Raw genomic sequence first — 21,803 nt, forward strand, 5'->3', positions numbered from 1 at the left:
AAAGGGGGGAAAAGGTAAAGGTGAATAAGAGGTTTAAATTTCTAGGTATAAAAGAAACAAGTCATGGGGATGTAATGTACAACAAGGAGAATATAGTCAGTAATATTGTGATAGCATGGTACGATGTCAGATGGTTGCTGGACTTATGGTGATCACTTCTCTAGGTATATAAATGTTGAATAACAATTGTGTACACCTGAAACTAATATAATATTGTATGTTACCAATATTTTAATAAAATCTTTTTTAAAAAGGCTGAATTTATGGTTGGTCCAATCTGTACTGCTGTATGATTTTCTCCTGTGACCCTAGACCAGGTCAAGATGCAGAGGGTGGATAGATGTGTTATTACAGGATTTGACTTTTCCAAAGTAGGCAAATGAAAGAGTAGGAGAATGGAGTTATTGGCATCAGTCTAGGGGAAAATTTGAACTAACTTAGCCCAAGAGGAGAGGAAGTGGAGTTACATGGGGTTGATAGGGAGGAGGCTGAGAGATAAAGGGAGTGGAAGTCCTTATAAGGTTCAAGAACAGGTATAGTTGGAGTTATTGGGTGGGATGTTCTGGCAGATAGGAGAAAGGGTTCCGAGTGAGATGTTTCAATATATTATTCCAGTTGGAGCAGTTCCAGGAATTGACAAAATCAGTGTGTCAGGGGAGTAGGTGGCAGAATTGGAGGGTGCACAAAGTAATTAGAAATGAGGTCTGAGAAGATAACAGACTCAGGTTTTGGCTATATGTTGATTCACCCATGATAATGGCAGCATTTAGGGTGAAGAAATTCACCAGGAATTGGGTGCTAAAGTCTTTAATAAATGAAGGGAAATGACTGGGAGGTCCGTAGATGACTGCAGGAAGGAAGATTGGTAATAACCAATTAATGTGAGTCTCAAGGAAGTAGGGCTTTTGATACTATGGATGGAGAATTAATTGCCTGGAACCAGCAATGGGGAGCAATGCGGATGTGCGGCTTTCTTTCCATTCTTAAGGTATGTGAGGGCTGTTGGAGAATTAGCAGCTTCCACTTGAGAGAGTTGCCGAAGAGTGAGCTAAGTTTTCCTTAACGCCTCAGAGAGAAAATTCCTAAAAGCAATTCACAATAAAAGAAAGGTTGCCACCCTTGTGTTAATGCCACTAACACTTCATTAGATAAACTAGACTAATAGTGCTTCTTAAAGAGTGGACGCTGGACCAAATGCATTAGCACCACCAAGGAGATGGTTAGATGTATAAATTCTCAAGTCCTATCTCACAGCACTGAATCAGAAACTCATGGGGTGGGGCCCAGCAATGTGTGTTTTTAGAAACTTTCCAGGTAATTTTGATGAAGACTGAAGTTTGAGGATTCCTGGATTAGACCTAGCTTCCTCACATGGAGGGGCAGTGAAAAGAAAACACAGATTGAGAGAAAGAAGATTTAGAAGATAAGCATTTGATGTTTAAATGCATGACAGAGCCATGCATACTGCACAAAGGTGCAGATAGTCTCATAACAAAATCATGGTTCTCACCTTCACTGGCCTGCTCTAAGCCACCCAACAATCACAATGTATTTCTTGCTGTTTGCTCCTATTCTTCACTGGGGTAGTTCAAATCCTCTCCACTTTAAACTTTTAATCCTCGTTGGTCACTTGTTAGGTGACATTGCATCCTACTTCATACAAAACATACCCTTAATATAAACTTGAAAAAGGTCACAGAACATCTTCCTTTAGTTTAAGTACTTGAATTTCTAGGAACTAGCTGTGTGAATTGCTTTACCCATTATATACAATAAAATTGGTAAGTCCAAGTGACTTTTGTTGTTATTGCAACTTTTGTCATTCATTTATTGGGAACCTTCTATCAGTTGGGTTCATGCTTGGTTAAAAACATCTAGTGGAGGAGATAGGCAGATACAATTATTAACATTTTTAGATAAGTGTTTTAGCGGTGACAACTAAAAGAAATTTTTGGAGCAGAGAAGACAGAGCATCTAAGCTTGGCAGGAAGGGGTGTTTAGTAAGTTGACACATGTACTGAGTCTTGGAAGAGCAAGAATTCTTTAGATGGATGGTGGAGATGGGAATGGAGACCATGTCAGGCATAGGGAACAGCCAAAAGGATCCTCAAATGGTTTAACATGGGAAGACCTTTGGATGAGGGTGACCAGTAAGACATGATACTAGGTAGAATGGGATCATAAAAAGCTTATACCAAAGGATCTCAATGATAATGGGGGTCTACTGGAGGATTTTAAACAAGAGAATGGCATGATTAAATTTTCCTGAAGAACTGTTTTCAGTGAAGTTGGTTTTGGCATATGCACTTGGCTTATACTGAGGAACATTATAAAAACTTGATGTATTCATCGTAGGGGTGCCCTAAAAGACAGTGCTTTCTATAAGAAATCTCACATAAGAAATTTATTATCTATCAGTTTTGATTTTTTTTTTAAGGAAGTAGTATGTTTTCACATTATGGGTGATGTAAACACGTTATTGATTTCTCTCTTTGTTATGAACACAAGGAAGCTCAGGGCCATACAATTTTATGTCATATCTTTTCATTATAACTTTCTTTGTGGTCTTGAATTTTGTTTATATATGGTTTTCTTGGTTATTTTTAAAATTACATATTTTAATTTCTTTATGTGTTCTTTTAATTTGCCTAGAGATCTATGTAAAATGAAATGGGAGAAACGAATTCATCAATAAGACACAACCATATTTGCTTTCTTTGAATCATCATCCTCAGAGTGACGTCGAGTATGAGGTGGAGGGGAGGTGGCTATTAGAAGCAGGGAGGTCAGTTAGAAGGCTCTTCTAAAAGTCCAATTGAGAAATGGGGGAGTCTAAACTAAGGCCATAGTAGTGGGGATGAGAGGTGGATCTGAGAGATATTTAGGAGGTAGAATAGAAGAGAATTGGTAATGGAGCAGATGCTGCATGTGTGAAAGAGTGTCAAGAATGATTCTGAAGTCTCCGTCTTGTTTGCTTGGAGGGCAGGAGAGGAAGGTATGTTCACTATAATATGGAAGTCTGGAAGGAAACCGGGTATGAAGGTGAAGATGATATGGGACATCCAGGTGGACATGCCTATATCAGTTGGTCTGGAAGATAGAAGAAACCGTGCAATGAAAAACTTGGTATTCATGGAACTGAACGAGAGAGATCGTGGCAGAAAAGAGCAAAAGCAAAAGAAGCATGTATGTCAGAGTCCTGAGGATCATCATACTGATGAGGTGGAGGAGAAAGAGCTGGCAAGAAAATGAGAAAGAAAAGCAGGAGAAAACAAGAATGTAGGGACATGGGAACTGAAAGGAAGCGTGTCTAAATGGGTGGCAGTGGTCAACTGCATCTATTGCTGCTGTTAAGAGAAAGATGAGGACTGAAAAGTGTGTGCTTTTAGTCAGGGCTTGTAAATAATTGGTGACTTGAGTGGAGGCATTCAGTCATTCATTATTCAATACACTTAAGTGATCATTATGTACTACATTCTAATCGCACAATGATGACAGATTTGATGTGGTGGAGTTAAGAGTCAATAGAGTGTAAGGAATTTTAATTCATCAAGGTGGAGAATTCTGGAAGAAGAGTGAGTTTGGAAGGGAAGCCCAGTCTGCAGGCATTACTACCTAATAAACAGAAAGTATTAATTATTATTATTATTTTTTAGAAAATCGTCATACTAGATATGTGCACTAAGTTGAAGGGTGGCATTGCAATACTGTAGGAAAGTAGAATAAAATTATTTATGGACTGTGTTTAAATCAGAGAAAACAGGCTAAGGTGTTCAAGAACATCAATAAAACTTTATAACAATACAATTCATTACCATTGTTTGGATTAATATTGTAATAATTACACACTTTTTACATTATGAAAATAAGTCATAAATAGTGTAAAAATAATTCTGAAGATCAACTTCTCACAAACTAGGAACACTGTAAACAAGTTAAAAAAACAAATAAAAACAAATTAGAAATTGAACACAATGCAATTATTTCCAAACTGGAAATTGAAAACCACACGTATCTTCTGATTCAGCAATGTCAGCTGGAGAAATTATAATGAAATTCAAATGAGAAATCAAACAGAGAGAATTCAATCTTTCAATTATTTACACTACTGAGAAAAACAGGTTTGTGCCATATTTACAGCGATAAGACACAACATATTCTCAAAATAATCAATTACATGAGACTGGCCCACAAAACATTAAGAAAAATACGCAGCATAATCCTTGCCAAAATATTTCTTTTTTTTGCATTTTCCTCTTATTTTGTATTTGTGATTTTTTTGGCAATATAAAAATAGCTGCACATAGAGATGAACTTTAAAATGTAAAAAACACAAATAAAAATATAATATTTTCTAAAGGAAAATCAGATACATACATCTTTTAAAAATGTTACGTTGCATGAAACATTTACAACAGTATAAAGAATATTCACATAAATGTCAATATGTAAGACATTCTTTTGTGAATCCAATTTGTTAATATTGCTGAGATATGTGAAAATATCCTGCATTTTGAGAAATGGTACTTTCTTTGTTATCAAGAAATCGTAACAGGTCAGGTTGAAAAAGTCCTCCTATTGCCAAAGGGCAGCTCTGTCAACAAGCAGCACAGGGGATCTTACTCATTTAAATACACTCCAAAAAACCATACATGCCATTAAACTGTTTCAGCATTGGATCAGCAAAAACGAAATCCACTAAAAATTTAAGTTGGAAGGGTTATCTCTGTTAATGGCGTATAGTAAATTTAGCCAATATGAACATATTTCAACAAAAGTGGGAAGAAATAGGGAGTAAAGGTCAGTAGCATCATAATTGGTCAAACATGTGAATTCCACTAGGAATGAATGATTTTAATAGCCAGAATAAAACATATAATTATTCTTACTTGTTATTTATGAGAACATAAGATTAGATTGCTATGGACTTGACTTTCTAGAGATAACAGGGTTTTTGTTTTGTTGTTTCGTTTTGGCAGAAGTTAGAACTAAGTTCATTTTTGGTAATGTCAATCATTAATATAACTTGCTTATCAAGAAAGAGAAAAATATCAATATTTTCAGATTCCTGTGGTCACTTATTAGAAGATATTAAAACACCACCCACCACACAAACATGACTTACTTCTGGGCAAGATAATACATACAGGGGAAAAAAAAAGTGGTGTTAAGATTTTATGCTACCATAGAAACATTAGAAAAACAAAAACCTTGGAAAATTAAAGTCGTTTTCTAAGTGATAAAAATATAAGATACTGAAGACAATTTTTCCATAGGTACTGACATGCTGATTCAACCATTTTCCAAAATAGCAAAGGACATGTAGAATGAACTTTTGGATGCTTAAATTCTTACTGATCCATTAGAACATCATGCACAGAGAGTAAATTCGAGAACAGACTTTTCTGGGGATAGAAATTCAAGATATTCTCATGTTTCCTATAAAATCAAATAAGAAAGAAAAATTCTTCAAGACTGCTTTTCATAATAAAAATGAAAACTAGAAGAAAAATTTGGCATATTTGTGTGTTAGGTACAGTATGAATATATGCAGACTTGTCCAGCTCTGGTTTCGTCACACTTAATCACATCATATAAGCTAAAAGATGAGAATGAAAGCTGATAAAAGGCATATGGTATATGAAAAGAACATGAAATAAGAGGATCCATGATCCAAGTAAAGACACATTATCTACAGGTACACTGTTTTGTTTTGTTTTACATTAAGGAAGTCTGGCCATTGAGCCATAATTACAGCAAATTCAAAAACTTTAAAAACATAATAACACACTAACAGTTTAGGAATGCAATTAAACAGAGAAATGAAATTATCCATAGTAGAGTTGCACTGTCCATAAAGAAAAAGAATAGAAATACATCAGCACCAACATGAATGAAAAACAATTTTAAAGCTAAAACATACCAATTTGGTATCCTTAAAAGATGCTTATCAGAAATGACCTAATCTTGACTTATTTCCAATGTGTTTTTCATGTATTTTTTCTCAATCCTCTATCCAATAATATAAATTAAATGAAAGAAATCTAAGGAAAATATGTATCTGCCAACATGTATATAAGCAGATGTAATTTATTAGTTCATTAGGCAATTATTTGAGGGTTCTCTATACTGATGACAAAATGGGTGGTTGAAAATATTTTAGTAACCAAAAGTTTAAGATTATCCATAGTGATTAAGACCTAGTAATTCCACTGAACAAAGAGGACCACTTTCATCCCTTTGTTTCTCCCAAGGAAATAAATGTAATGGAAGTTTACAGCTTCCTTTAATCATGGAATAAAAGTCAACGTGGTCAAGTCAAAGCAAAAACCCAATATACACATAGGACAGCACAGTATTCTTAAAGGGCTGTATTTTTAAAAACCATTTTTTTTTGTACATAAAATCTTTTGAGGTATTATTCTCTTTTGAAGCTATGCAAGTTTTAAATAGTGATCCATCTTAATACCTGCTGTTCTAGAGGAGTAGAAGAAAAGACAGGTAGGATGAAATAAATACAGCCACCAGATTTTTCACAAATACACTACTGTTTGTTTTCCTGAAGAGACTGTAGTTCTACCTGTTTTAGCTCATTTTTCCAATCCATTTAAGACAAATTGTTTCAGACACTGAACAATACCTTATCCTAACCATGACATACAAGACATGGTTAGAAAAATGCCCTCTGTTGTTTCAAAAATGCCAAATTGGCTTCAGACTGTGGAATGTTACTAGAAATGTGACTGATTAGATTGATCTAATAGTTTGAACATCTTTCCAATCTTAAAAACTTAATGAAAATAAAAGAAGGCATTTTTTTATAATTGAGCATTTGGTTATATAACATGAAAGAGATCATAGATAGGGCTCTTAGGAATCTTGTCTTATAATTGTATCTTAACTGTTGTTCCCATAAGCCAAGGATGAACTAATCTCCCCTCTGGTGGTGAAACCCATGCATGAAACTAGAAAATTTCCCACAAAATGGCATTAAGTCAGGAGAAAAATCATATTATCCATGGGCTGAAAGAGTGACTACTCCTCATTGATAATGTTTCTCCTAATGGAACTCGACTTAGAATAAGCTATTTCAAAATATGCTACCAACACCTTACTGTGCAAAGAAATGCTCAGTCTAATACAGTTAGGTAACTTTTGAGCAAGTGATGAAAAAATACTCTCTTTTTGGCAACTATATTTCACAGCTTTCTGAGATTTCAGATTTGGTCTGCGCATAAGATAAACATTTAGAAATGTAAAAAAAAAAGATAAAGAAATCTAAATATAGACAAAACTTAGATCTAAATAGAACTACAAAAAATTGAAATGAGTTAATACTATCAAATGTGACCAAATCTTGACTTTATCTTAACTGATAATCACTATGTATGTTATAGTACTCATATGAAAAAAAAGTCAAAAAGTACTGAAAAAATTGTTCAACTTTGAAACTTTACAATGACTAAACTGAAAGTGGAGTTTCTTTTATACTCTTTTCAATTCAGAACAAGAGAGTACAAGTTAGTAAAAGGTCATCTTGACTCTTGCTACCAAGTTATTAGGATTTCAAGACTTTTCTTTTAAAAAAATTGTTCAAAACAATGTGACAAAAGCTGAAACAAATCTTTTCTTAGTATTCCTTGGACTAAGAAAGAAAAGAAAGTATTAAAAAGAATAGAAAGTATCTCTGTTTCTAGAACTTGTAGAAAATGTTGGAAATGGGTTGGCTCTTGAGGAGAAGGGAAGCTCTCAAATTAGCTTTGGTTAAAATTGTGGGATGAGCCTTCTTATATCTTCAGGAGAGGTTATTTCAACCAACCCCTTCTCAGGACATGTGATTTCTTCAGCAAACTGAACTTGGATGGGCTGTCCACACTGTTCATCCTCAAAAACAGGGGCTGCCATTCCAACGATCTTCTACCCAAAAGAAGTGCTGTAAGTCTCTGTCATTTTCCAAAGGCACCCATGTAAACAGCTGCTGGGATTCAATTTATTTTCTTCAAAAGTCTGCTGTTCTGGGTGCCTGCATTTGTAAACCTCTTTCCTACTTGGTCACACGAGAGACAGCACAGGATGCTGAACCGGTCCTCTTGCCTGGTCTTCACTGCCAAGGGCAGCCCAAGGAAAACTGCGGCACAACCAGCTCAAACCCTTGATATTTCAACCAAGGTGGCCACGTGGGCCCACAATATTGGAAGCTGTAGATCTGCAGTTGGGACTACAACTCCCTCAAAATATAAGACCATTTGTGTGCGTACTCTCCGCCACCTTATCTCTTTTTGGCAATAAGCCATGGTGTGACCCCCTTGAGATGACAAAAGAAATAAAAGCTCAGTTGTGGTCAAAGGATTCATCGAGTGGCATGCTAGCATCTGAAGTTGCATAACAACAAACAGGTTTGGCACACAGTCATGCGTTTTTAGTCAGTTTCAGGGGGGTGGTGTGGAATCAACGGTCATAGTGAAGGTGAGTAGGGATGTGGCGATAAACTCTAAAATCAGTCAGTGTAGTACATATTCATAGTTTTGAGTCCATATTTGGTCACAATTTCTTGTAAACTATTATTTCATGGCGCCTTTTGTCCATGCAATTAACAAGCCCAAAGTAAGAAAATAACAAGGACAATCATTCTCTATCAATGATACGTCCATATAAACACATATTTTCACATAAGATAAAGAGATAAGATACTGATCTATATTTTTTGCAGGCTTCTCACTAGTTTCACGTATTGCCCAATTTCAGATGTAAGCGAAAAAAAGACAGACATGTGTGCTACTGCAAACAGGAAGAAGTAGCTCTATGTAAACATATGTCAGACTTGTAAAATCTGCAATTCAATTTTCAATTATAAATATAAAAAGTGGACCATTATATACACAACTTCATGCTCGGAAGGTTAGATTCATCACTGCAGAAAAACAAACAACAAAAAAGACAAATATATAGAATTAGTGGTCTAGAACAAAAATTCCAAATTAACATTTATTTTAAGAAAACTGGTAGAACCCTGAATAGAGTGTTTTTGTTTTAAATCAATGAGTCAATCAATACATGTCCTATACATTACTTTTTTGAAACTCCAATGTCATCAAAATTTCCATCCTAGTGTCAACCCACATTTTCCTTTTGCTGCTTAGAAGTTTATAGTGTTTATTTCAGTAACTATTCTGGGAAAGCAGAAAATCAGGATTTTTAACATATATGTGCCACAGTTAAAATTGCCTTATTTATAACTTACATATTCTTCTCCAAGCATTACAACACTCTGTGGAAAAGGCTGAGGATTCTGACCTCAGCTGCACTGTTTATTTCACCACCACCTGACTATAATACTCTACTTCCATTCTTGTTTCCTCTTTTGTTTTGCTAGTCCTGCCTGGCTATGGATGGTGTGCAAGGTAAACCTGCCTGCTATCTGGTCTTCAAGATGTATTATAGGTTCCATTGTAATCGAAGGTTCCATAAATCTCTGGTTCCTTAAATCTATGGTTTGAACAGCCATAATTATTCAGGTTTCCCGAGAACTAAAGTTAAGGCTGAGAGAACTGAGGAACAATGGTCTTTGAGGTATAAACTTATAGGGCAGATCTTGGAGATGTTGCCTTTTACTCAAAAATAAAAATCAATAAGAAAACTAGAATGTCCAGTTCATTAATTAAATACATTTATTTTTCTCTTTCCAAGAGAAATAGATGCTATATTAGATGTGCTTAAGAGGCAGAAAATTTTGTGATCTTTAGAGATGGAGTTCACTCCGTGTTTACACATATTGTGTCCACTCCAGAAAATGTGCCAATAGGAAGAATTCCTTTCTCCAAACTCTCACTTATCTCAAATTTCAAACAGATGCATTTTTTTGAGTACCAATGTTTTGTAAATAATCTACAGAATTTTAAAGATTCTTTTCCTCCCCCAGATTTCAAAACTTAATTTAAAAATCTGTCACCTTGTTTTAGGAAGGTTCTGCTGAAAACCTTTCAGCCCTACATAGAAAAATAAGATTTAATGAAACATTAAAAAATATGAAGGCTAGGGGCTGGCTGAGTGGCACAGTTGGTTAAGAGTTACCTTAAGAGCGTGAGCTCTGAGCAACAGCGCCACCGGTTTGATTCTTACATGGGCCAGTGACTCTGCGCCCAAGCTGAGCTGCTGTTGAGCTGCCAACAGGTTGCAGGATAGCTCAGCTGGTGAGAGCACGTGCTCCTAACAACAAGACTGCCTGTTTGATGGTGGGCTATACCCACTCGCAACTAAGACTGAACTTGGCATCTTGAGCTGAGCTGCCGCCTAGATGGCTCAGTGGATAGAGCATGCATTCTTAACAACAAGGCTGCGGGTTCAACTCCCGCATGGGAGGGTGGCTATGCCCACCCACAACTAAGACTAAATTTGGCATCTTGAGCTGAGCTGCTGCCCGGATGGCTCAGTGGATGGAGTGTGTGCTCTTAACAACAAGGCTGCTGGTTCGACTCCCACATGAGATGGTAGCTATACCCACCTGCAACTAAGTTTGAACACAGCACCTTGAGCTTAGAGGCCACGAGCTGCCGAAAGGCAGCCAGATGGAGATTGGCGCCCTCCACAACTAAGATTGAAGAACAACAACTTGGCTGGTCCCCTTCCCCAACTCCCCAACACTGTTCCCGTCCAATTCCTCAATTAAAAAAAAATACGAAGGCTATAGGTATTTTTCCTATTAAATATTCAATAGTTTTAATCTCTGGATGGGGATGGATGACAACTTTAATAGTCTGTAAGTATTTTCTTAACCATAAATTCTGCCACTTACTGTATAGATTACACTGTGAACTGGTACATCATTATTCTTCAAATTTTAGAAAGCTGAACTATATCTAGACAAAAGTAATTTAAACAAAGATCAAACTGTTTTGTGTGAAAAAAAATTATTATTGAGAGTAGCATGACCAAGGGGACTTGTTCATTAATCACAGTGATTTACACTGTTGCCAAAATCTGAATTTTCAGTCAAACATTCACCACTAAGCTCTAAAGGCTAATAAACAACAATGTTTAAAAGGGTGATCCACAGAAAATGGGACCAATTAAAAGGAATCTACTGGCGTTTTTAAAATATCATTTAAAAAATAATTTGATTTGACTAAGTGTATTTGAGATAGCTAAACTGACTACAAAAGAGTTTTTAGAACATTCCATTTTTCTAATTGTTTCTTTCTTCTTTTTTGGGGAGAGGTTGACTACAATGATTTCATCTGTGTGTGTGTGTGTGTGTGGGGGGATTGTGGTAAACAATATACAGTTTTCTGGGGGGTTTCTTTTAAAGATTTTTATTGGGGAATTGGGGGAAGGGGAACAGACAAGTTGCTGTCCTTTTGTTCTTCAGTCTAGTTGTGGAGGACGTTGCTTCACTGGCCCAACTTGGCACCATCATTGCGCTCTTCCCGGAGGAGGCATATCAGTCGCCAGCTTCTGAACAGCCGATCACTGCAGCTGCTGGCCACTCACGCTGGTTGCTGGCTACACACGGTAGCCCATGGCAACCCACTGCCACAGGGGCTGCAGCCTATGCCGTCGCTGGCGACTCACAGCAGCCCAGCTCCAGGTTGAGCTGTTGTTCAGCATCTTAGCTGTGGAGGGCAGTGTCACTGGCCCTCATATGTGGGATCCGAACCGGGGCCCTCTGGCGTCCCAAGCCAGCTCTTAACCATTGCGCCACTCGGCCGGCCCCAATATATAGTTTTATCACTGAGTGATTATTCTTTATGTAAGAAGATGCTAGATTTAAGAGATCCTTAATCTTATGTAGACTATAGGATCTATTCTGTAGAAAAATGAGTACTTAAAAGGGAAATTTCTGTTTTTCTGATGCTACTCATATTACTACTAGGTTTGGCCTTTCATGAACCAAAAAGATGATGAGTGCTTTGCTTGTTGCCATTATTATACCCTCACAAAAAAGAACTGGCTTAGAAGTGGCTGAAAATGATGTGAACCCAGTTCTGAGCAGTGTCAGAAGACTGATAAAGCAAGCCTTTCACATCTCCCTCTATGTAAGGTGTGCCAATGACTGTATTAAAAAATCATAATAGTATTAGATTATAGGTCAAAGGTTAAAGAGTAAATGGTAATTCCAGCTCAGGGTGGTATTAAAAAGTCTGAGAACAGGGGTTATGATGGTGAAAGGATACTTTTCTCAGGCAAAGAAGAAGACGAAGATAGGCCCATCTTCCTGAGAACCACTTGACCTCAGATATGATTAGGATAGTTATCTGACAGGCTGAAAGTGGAGTTTGGGAAGCTACTAAGTAAATGACGTTGCTGAGAAAGAAAGGAAGGTGTTTTTCCCCTGGTCAAGTGGGGTGACAGCAGTTAAGCAAGAGAGTGAGTTACACAGGATCTCACCAACGTAGTTGAGCTAAGACGAAACTAAGACAGTCAAGTTTCTCTTCATCTTTCTGTAATCCTACATAGTTTTGCGTAACATGCCTGTCAAAAATTACTGTATAAGCCACAAGGTATTAGAGAAAAAACTTCAAAATGATCAGAACAGCATGTATACTTCCCCCTAGCTCATTTTTACATCAGTGGAATTCCTTTGTCCTTCAGAAGTGCATGTGCATAGTCCTTTACAGTTAGTTTCATACAACTTTTGTGTAAAGGTTTGGTAGCAGAACACACACACGGCTCTTCCCTGCTTAAAGTGCTGCCACTGCTTTCCATCACCTACTTCTTTTTTTTTAATTAAATTTATTGGGGTGACAATGGTTAGTAACATTACATAGGTTTCAAGTGTACAATTCTATAATGCATCATCTATATATCACATTGTGTGCTCACCACTTCTAATTCTGTTACTTACAAGTTTGGTGCCTTGGAAGTTACTTAACCTCTTTGAATTTCAGCTTCCTCATCGGCATCATTGAGGATAATGATATCCTATAGGGTTATTGTGAGGATTAAATAAAGTGATGCCACTTACATGAAAGGGCTTAGCACACAGAAGTTTCTCTATTAAGGATAAGTTCCTTTCCCTACACGGTGTCCATGGGTAGCCATAGGACGAGGCTAGAATAAATGAACACCATAAAAGACACCAACTTAAATATAACCAGATTCTCAAGGCATCATTGGAAAAAAAAAAGATCATGCTTACATTTTCTGCTTTCTCAGCTTTGTGACTAATATTCACAGGGTTCTACCATGTACTGGAATGTTTGCCTAAGTAATTGAGTACACATAGGAAGAGAGTCACAATTAAGAATAGTTTCAGACAGTAAGAGGACAAGGAGTTTATTGAGAGACAAACCATTATAAAGATGCACTGCCTGCCCCTTTCCATTCCAGAGACAGGATTAGATAGGGAAGGTTCCAAATTACAGTGCTTGCTAGGAACTGTTTTCACTCCTCAGGTTAGGAAGAAATTAGTAGTAAACATACAAGTATTAATCAAAAGATATTTAATATCCAAACAACTTTCAGCAAGGTCAAATTCAAAAGGTCTGTTCTAAATGGAAAAGGTGAGGCCGGGTGAAGAGAGGAGGAGAGTGGTTTTTGAGAAATAATTCCATAAAGCCTACCTTTTGCCAACATCCAGGCATGGGCAATCCATCTGGCCCCTGTTTTAAAAGAGAAGAATAAGAATTCCTTAGGCTCCTCAAAAGTGATCATACTCCATAATTCACATGCTCAGAGGCTTAAAAGATGGATTTCTAGTCACTAGGTAGCTTTAGTCATAGGCATCCTTTTCTAACTTATAATAATTAACTCCCAATAGTATAGCCAACATTAATTAAAATGCAGAAAATTCAAATGTTTTCTAGAGTCCACATTTTGAAAATACATCAAGTATAGAAAAATATTACGTCTAATTTTGAAAAAGTAATTTACAAAGCATAGTGGTCTACTCAGTTCCACCTTTAGTAGAACTGTACTATTCCTCTTAATTTCATTAAAATACATTTCCCAGTTATTTTTATTAAATAAATATAAATAATTTCACTTCCTGGTCACTATGGTCTATGGCTGAATGACAATGGTGAATAATCAGTGATGAACCATTTCTATCTGAAGTTCATAGCTCTTCATATGCTATCTTTCACTTTTCTATATTAAAAACAGATAGAGTAGAACATATTTAATTAACTGAATTAAAGATAGGCAGCCTATCTATCTTCATAGTAGAATATCATCCATAACACTTATTAATTTTTCTATTAAAATTCTTCAGAAGCCAGTCAACAAATTCCAAATAAACAAGGGATTCTTAAATGTTGCAAAATTTTTCATTTAAAGTGTAAGCACTCTTCAGATACAAATGATACAAATAAGGCAGGGAGACTTGGTATATTATGAGGCATGCTTGTGTTTTCTCCCAACAAAATGATTGTGAAATATTATTTATTATCAATACCAAGCAAACAAAATAAAAGACTGGGCACTTCATATTGATATTTTCTAATTGTAATATGGACTGAATAAAATTTTTTTCTATAAACACAATCTCTTAAAAGACTTGAGAAACATAAATTTATCTTTATAGCATCATGCTTCGCACTAAAGAATAATATAAGAACATGCAGACCAAATATAACCATCAACACAACCATAAAATGTTTTCCCTCATACCTCAGAAAATATGAATATGCTTTTTTTTTAAATGTAAAAAAAACACTTTGAAATAGCTTTATATGATATTTGGGAAAAATTCAGTAATGCCAGATTGGTACAAGGAGAAGGATCACCCAGTAGAATTTTAGATTTTAGTATAAGGAGGATTTTGAGTTCATGCCAATGGAGATAGGGGAATTCCATATACTTCAGGAAAGTGAGTTTCAAAAGGAGAGACCATTAATTTGAAAAGGTTATGTGACAAAGAAGAGGGTTTGGGCTGCAGACTATTATCATCTTTAGAAGCTCAGAGAAGTTTGGTTTTCTTCCCTACGGTCTCTTAACAGCATTCCCTCGAATTGGCTAACTTTTGACCACAGAAGCTTAACTCTGTAGGTTCGACCTTATTTACAGCCTTAAGGAAAATTAAGCGGAAGAGGCAAAAATGCCTTTCTTTTAGAGGAAAAAAATAAAAAGTTCAATTTAGGGGTAAAATCCAAAGTTACAGCCTTGCTGTGCCTTTACAGAGACGTTTTTTAATGTAATTTTAATGTAATCTTTAAATATTTATTGAATCAATCAATATTCCACAGAATGCAGACCTGTCGGTCCTGTCGGTTGTGAGAACAATGTCAGGAGGTTAATTTGCAGTCACTGATAGAAATGCATGCGTGCTCTCTTCACTCTGCAGAGTCGCTGAAGGAGCTCTTCATGCACATGCTGGTAGTGTGTGTATCATGTAAAGCTAGCCCCAGAAGCACCACTTTACACTGATAGAGATAAATAGGTAATAAACAAAGGGAACCACATGCAGGGTAGTAGGAAAGAGAAATACTGTACCAATTGGCAAGGGGCATCCAGCCCATCCAGGCCAGGCTGGCCTGGCTCCCCTTTTTCCCCCTTAACGCCACGGAATCCCTGTTTGTAAAGATTAACTCATAATGTTACTAACACAAGAAATCACTGACGCACAAATTCTGCTAAAGAAATAACCACGATACCAAAAGTCTGGGAGAGGAGCAACTCTGAAGTGAATAGTAACATTCAGTGATGTTGGATGAAGTAACACAGAGATGGACGTAGTCCTAACAATGAGGGCTTGTCTGGGAACGGTGACCTGTTTTGAGAAGTACAGAATAATGCTGGTTCCTCTCAGATGCTGCCTTCATGTTCCAACTGCAGGTCAGTACTTGAGTGTTAAGAAACCAGGCAGAGCTGGTGACCAGGGACAAGGGGTGAAACATACCAGGATAACCCAGAGAGATACTTTTGGTCCCTGGAAGTCTGGGTTAAACGACCCCAACCAGAGCCCCTGCTGTTACGGGTCCCTCCAGCTTGCTCTTCTCCCAGCTGAGCCCTTCACACATGACATCTGGAGACAGACTTCCATGAGTCAGACATACCAACGGGCAAGGTGCATCTAATCCAGGGGCACCCTGTTCTCCTTTCTCCCCTTTAGGCCCCTTTTTGCCTTTCTTTCCCTTTTCCCCCTGTGGATACAAGGGTTTAAATAAAAGACAGGTTTTATTTGGGGGGGAAATAATGGTGATTCAAAAGATGGTTTAGCCAATAAGAGCCTGGAAGGGCATTTACCACTGTTTTCTGGTTTATATATGGCATGATATTATAAAAATAACAGAGTGACTGGATTCTGGGCAATGATATGTGGAATTTTGTTTATGATATTCAATAAGAAGATAGGAGACCTAAAAGATCTACACATCAGGCAGGAGATCGGTGCTGACTTGGAGCCCAGTGCAGTAGCCCTTGTGAATGGGGTGTTTCTGCCATGCATCTGGGGGGGATGGCTACCAACTGCACTGAAGCCAGCCAGTGGCAGATAAAGTTCAGAGAAATAACGGATACGTCACCCAATTTTCCATACCTGTCAACTTGTTTTTTTCCTAATCCTATAATATATTAGATGAAAGCTACACTGAGCCAGAGAAAAAGAAAAAAATATCAACAGCTTCTATCTTTTTTAAATATATCCAATTTTATGACATTTTTGTAGCTCTCATTAGAAAATATTCAATGTATTAAAAATATTCTTCTATTTCTTTTAACATTCCTTTTCAGGAAACCAAGAGCAAATACTTTCCTTATTGAGTCAGGTAAATAAGTTTAAAATGTGCTAACACTTCTCAGCAATGCCAATTGGACAAACAAACTTATTTATAAACCCAGGATCTTCTTTAATTCACTCTGATTGATCTCATGCCAGATGTTCACAATGGTAAATGGGTTTCCAGCTTACAACGTAACAAAAGCCAAAAAAAAAAAATTCTGTTCAAGAGAGGAAAAGCAGTTTGGACTCAGTTGAGCTAACACTAAAAATGAGGTAGGCAGGATAATTACATAGTGGGAATGTAGCCATGGAAATTAGTATTTGGGAATCAAGGTAAAGGTTGTGGAAATTTGCATGGATCATAGGGATGGAGGAATTAAGGAAAGGAGGCAAAAGGAGGAGAAGGTAGGAATGCACCTCAGCTGTTTCAAATTAACATAAATATCTCTGCATATTTATAGACAAGAAGTTGGTGAGTACAGAATACAAAATACAATACATATTTAAATTAGTGTATTCATTCTGCAATCAGGATGGGGGTTACGATAAAACTGAATAATTTCAGAAGCAAAACAACATGAATATTCAAAGATGAAAAGACATATATATATATATATATATATATATGTAACAGAAATCTATGATATGCATTCAAATTAATATATTCATTCTGAGTGAGCGAAAGCTCTTCAGTTATCTCCTGTGTGCCAAAAAGATTGCATCAGAAGGCTCGGAATCAAAAGCCTTTGGGTTTCTTTAATACTGGGGAAAGAAATTCTGTGTGGTTTAGCTGATCATAATCAAAGACAAAGACCTGAGAAGCCAGGGTGAAAAGAGGGCAGGTGTGACAGGAAGTTAAGATGGGAGGAGCATTTGGGAGTAAATTGCTCACTCACTCAAGATGAATGAACCCTTCCTCAGCAAATAACTTCAGTGCCTTGACATACAATTCATTTAAACTTGTTTGAGTGAGCTCTTTTTCCCCCAGGAGGCAGTGGACTCTTCTTCACGTAGGTGTGACTGACAACAGGTATGTTGGATGTTATTCATTTAAAATTCACTTCATTGCTTGATTGGTAAATCAACTCAGATTAATAACTCAACCAAGAAGTGTTGTCATATGAATGCTGACTGAACAGGCTATGGGAATAATTTTTCAGTAATATTTTAGTGAATTTCAAGCTTTATGGAAAACAGGGACTATTGTACAAAGAATAATATATCAGAGTTATTATTAATCAACATAGTTTTGTAACAGTTAGGGACTCCCTATGTAACACAAAACCATCTGTCATTGTGGGTATGAGCACATAAGGGCTCCTGCTAATATTTATCTCCCATGTCAAAGAATGATATACATAAAGTGTTGCCATTCAGAATTTAATTTTCCTAAATATAAAACTTCTGTACATGGAATCTGAAATATGGAAATATTTTCTATGGGTGATTAACATGACTGAGGATTAAATATGTAGCTTAATGCTTTCATAAGTATAACACTAGTATTCCTTCTTTGCTTGAAAGATCATTAAAATAAGTATCCTCATAATGGTGACATACTTATATATAGACTCATATAACCCATTAGGTAAATATAATATAAATGCCTATAAATATAACATAAATGCCTATAATCTTTAAAGCATACAAACCTTGAGGTAAATTTGTCTCAAACCATGTATGTTTTGTAGTTAGGATTTATAATTCAGAATAAAATAACCATTTTTATGCCTCAGTTTCCTTGTTTGCAAAATGGGATGAAATAGCACCAACTTCAGGGAATTGTTATGAGGATTAAAAGACTTATTTCATGTAAAGGTTTTGGGAAAATGCATTAAGTACTCAATAAATGTAATGACATTGAGATGATGGTGCTGGTAGTGCTTTTACGTAACTGCTCCCACGAGCTCCCTTACAGTGGGAAACAACGTAATGTTTAAGGACTAAAGAAGACACGGCAGGCTTAATGCTCTCTTTGACAACTCTCATTTGGCCTTGCTTTTCAACAGCTATGAACCTCACTGTTAAAGAGAATTTATAGGGCTTTGAAAACTGTGTGTTGTTAAGTAGATCAGGAGGTGAATTAATCTGAGAAGTATAATTGGTTTAAATTTGAACTGTGTAGTGCAATTTCAGCCACTTTGATTGTCACTATTCTATTGAAGTGCTGACTTTTTGTTTGCTTCTTTTGCTGGGTCCAGCATAGAAAATTATTCTTCAAAGATCCAAGCAAAAGGGAGAGGAAATGAAAACATGATTTTTAAAATCCATAATCCAAGCTTTACTTTCAGATATAAAACCCTTTTGCCTGATTCTGGCTCCTCTATATTCTCGAGCTGATGATCTTGATAGACCCTAAACACAACCTCAGAAAATACACCAATATCCTCATTTAAAAATATCTGCAGGGTCTAAAAGTGGCAAGTCCTAGTCCCTGCCTAATGGACCCACTGGGGTTTATCAGTCACACTGCTTGTCTTAAAAAAAAATCAAGATACATGACATACATTGTGTCTCTCTTTTGAGAATGTTGTGAAGATAACTGAGGTGTGGGCTTTACAGGGTTAGGTGAGCTCTGCCAGGAGACCACTGCAGATTTGTGCTATTTCAGTTTACTTTAATGTAATAAATGCCTTTTTTTTCCTCCCCATTTTCAAGAATCCCTGGACATTACATCTTTCAACACAGTGGTGACAGGTAGTTGAAAAATTGTAGCCTGGCTATCTGGGGATTATAATTTTCTTTTATACTAGACAGTGTCCTAATTTCTAGTGGTGTAGCCTTCTTCATTCCTTTATGAAGACCTGTTTTTTTAGATCAGGTATTGGCATGTTTTTGGAGCACAGGATGGACATAGATTAGATGTATGAAAGAACTGCACAGGCCGAACAGCAAAGCAGACAGCATGAGAAAAATCAAGCAGGCGCATGCTGGGATGGAGAGGTCACCTTTTCTCCCTTTTCTCCTACATCACCCTTCTCACCGCGTGGACCAGGGAAGCCCTATAGGATGAAAAGCAAACCAAAGAAATCTATTAATGTAACTGTGGCAAAATCATATTAAAAAAATAAATTTAAGATTTTGTATTTCTGAACGCCAAGTATAAAAAAAATGGCATGCCCAACAATCTCAAAACTTAGCTAAAGTAGCCCTTAGAAATAATAGTTTATGAACATCTCAATTATCTATACACAACAGGTTTCTTGCTTTCTTTCCTAGGAAATGTACAGTGGCGAGAATATCAACATCCTAGTTTGAATCCTGGCAAGTTCACTGCTGTGTGCGGCACATCACTTACCTCAGCATTTTAGTCTCTTGACCATAAAATGGGGTTAATGATATCTACTGTACAGCTGTTGGTGTGAGCGTTAAATGTGGTGATACACAGTCCCAGAATTATGTCTGTACATAACAGGTGCTCAGCAAACAATAATTATTTCTACTTTTGTTATTGTTATTATTCACATAATACAGGTGAGCAGTGCTCTTTTTAAGAGGCATTTAGTTTTGAGAGTCTTTATACTTACAGAATTATATCATAAGATACAGAGAGACTTCACACTAAAAGGAAAATATTGTATAACAGCTTTGAGAATAGATACACCATTCCCTAAGGGTATCCTGTGAAAGATACTTCAATTTTATATATTTTTTAAAACAAATGGGTCAACTGCAGATGTTGAGAATATCCCTAATCTGGGAAAGCATTTTGAAGTGGCACTATCAACTGTGGGTTATTAATTTGATACCAGATAATTATTTTTTTCTTTTATGTTTATCTTATGCAGATACTAGTGGTGTATTTTATATTGCTGTCCACATACACAACAATATACATTATATGCATAACTACATACACTGAAAAAAAAAAAAAGTACTGTTGCCGCTATTGATGATGTTGACCCTCAGCATCTGTGACAATAGGAAGATGTTTACTATGCGCATTACTTACATCAAGACCAGGCTCGCCATCTTTCCCCTGCCAAAGAACCACAGTAGCTACGTTAGTGTTCCTGAGTTTCATGAGGAGTTATTGTTTTACTTAAGGCTGCCTGGACATGCAACGTCAATATTAGACCTACTTCCTAAAAGTGCAAAAGATTCTTCACTGATTAGTAATACAAATTTCTTTCACTAAATCAAGTAAAGTGACTGTTAATATCGCCGCTAAGGGTCATAAATGTTTTTATCTTCTATATGGGGTTCAAGAGTCTGTTATTTTGCTGAAGTTGAATGTTTGATATCCAAGTTATCAATCCAGGAGTAAGTTGCAAGCAAAAATACTGTTTAGTTGATTTAAAAACACACCGGCACTATAGAGTATGCAAATCAATGCTGTTTTAATTTGATAACTTAGTAGTTAGGTCATCAGTGAGTAAAAAATGTGAACGCCATTTATTGTTAAGTATGGTTTTAATTTGGCTAGATGTGCACCTTGTCTATAAATACTGAGGGTGTGAAAGTCACAACTTAAACACTGTTTTTAGGTAAGCTTTGTAAATGAGTGATCCTCTAATGTAAAAGGAATCATAAGACTGTTGTGTAAAGATGATAAATTCACTCCCATCACGAAGATTAACAGGGCGGTGACCCTTTTGTGTCACACAGGGGATCCACCCAAAGTTATTGAGAGATTGCGTTGATTTCATCAGTTGAAATCTACTTCAAAATCAGCCTTCATTTGAACTCTATTTTAAAATCAGCCTCTCGTTTAGCACTGAAATAATCATGGTTTAAGTTTATTATTTCAGTTCATAAAAACTGGAAGGTACAAGGTTTATGGAAAGTACCTAGGGGTTAAAAACCTTAATACAGCATATGCCTCTATTGTAGTCCTACCCTACCCCATGGAATCATTTATGATTATCCTAAAGATAATTCTGAAGCAAACCTGAGGCTTCAATTTGAAATCTGTGTGACTGAGAATCTTCAGAAGACAGAATACTATCAACATTCTATGTTCTGACAATCACTTGTCAGCACAGTAATTTAGAGGTCTCAGCGACATCAAAGTCATCATAAACAACAACTTGAGAAATAACTTTTATTAGCAAGAGAAGTTTTAGTAAGTAACCTATGAGAGCAGATAAAGTCTGCAAGAAGTTGTTTTAAATAGAGCTTCTACACCCACTTTTCTTACTTGGCC

At 36.5% G+C, this 21,803-nt stretch overlaps 1 protein-coding gene across 18 annotated transcripts in view; it reads right to left on the minus strand.

Moving 5' to 3' along the window:
* Nucleotides 1-3,772: 3,772 nt before the first annotated feature.
* Nucleotides 3,773-21,803, minus strand: part of COL25A1 (collagen type XXV alpha 1 chain) — a 469,048-nt gene continuing 451,017 nt past the window's right edge. For 10 of the 18 annotated variants that reach the window (XM_019636063.1, XM_019636052.1, XM_019636056.1 and 7 more), the window contains 3 exons: nt 20,610-20,636; nt 19,606-19,659; nt 15,435-16,079 (listed from right to left, as the gene is read on the minus strand). In XM_019636063.1, the coding sequence (XP_019491608.1) occupies nt 15,879-16,079; nt 19,606-19,659; nt 20,610-20,636 (282 nt within the window). In that variant the 3' untranslated portion in view covers nt 15,435-15,878. Of the gene's footprint in view, nt 8,912-13,559; nt 13,599-15,429; nt 16,080-19,605; nt 19,660-20,609; nt 20,637-21,803 lie in introns of those variants that run through there. The other 8 variants (XM_019636067.1, XM_019636064.1, XM_019636059.1 and 5 more) reach the window with 4 other exon arrangements.

Source organism: Hipposideros armiger, unplaced genomic scaffold, assembly GCF_001890085.2.
Source record: "Hipposideros armiger isolate ML-2016 unplaced genomic scaffold, ASM189008v1 scaffold_26, whole genome shotgun sequence".
NCBI classification, from domain to species: domain Eukaryota; kingdom Metazoa; phylum Chordata; class Mammalia; order Chiroptera; family Hipposideridae; genus Hipposideros; species Hipposideros armiger.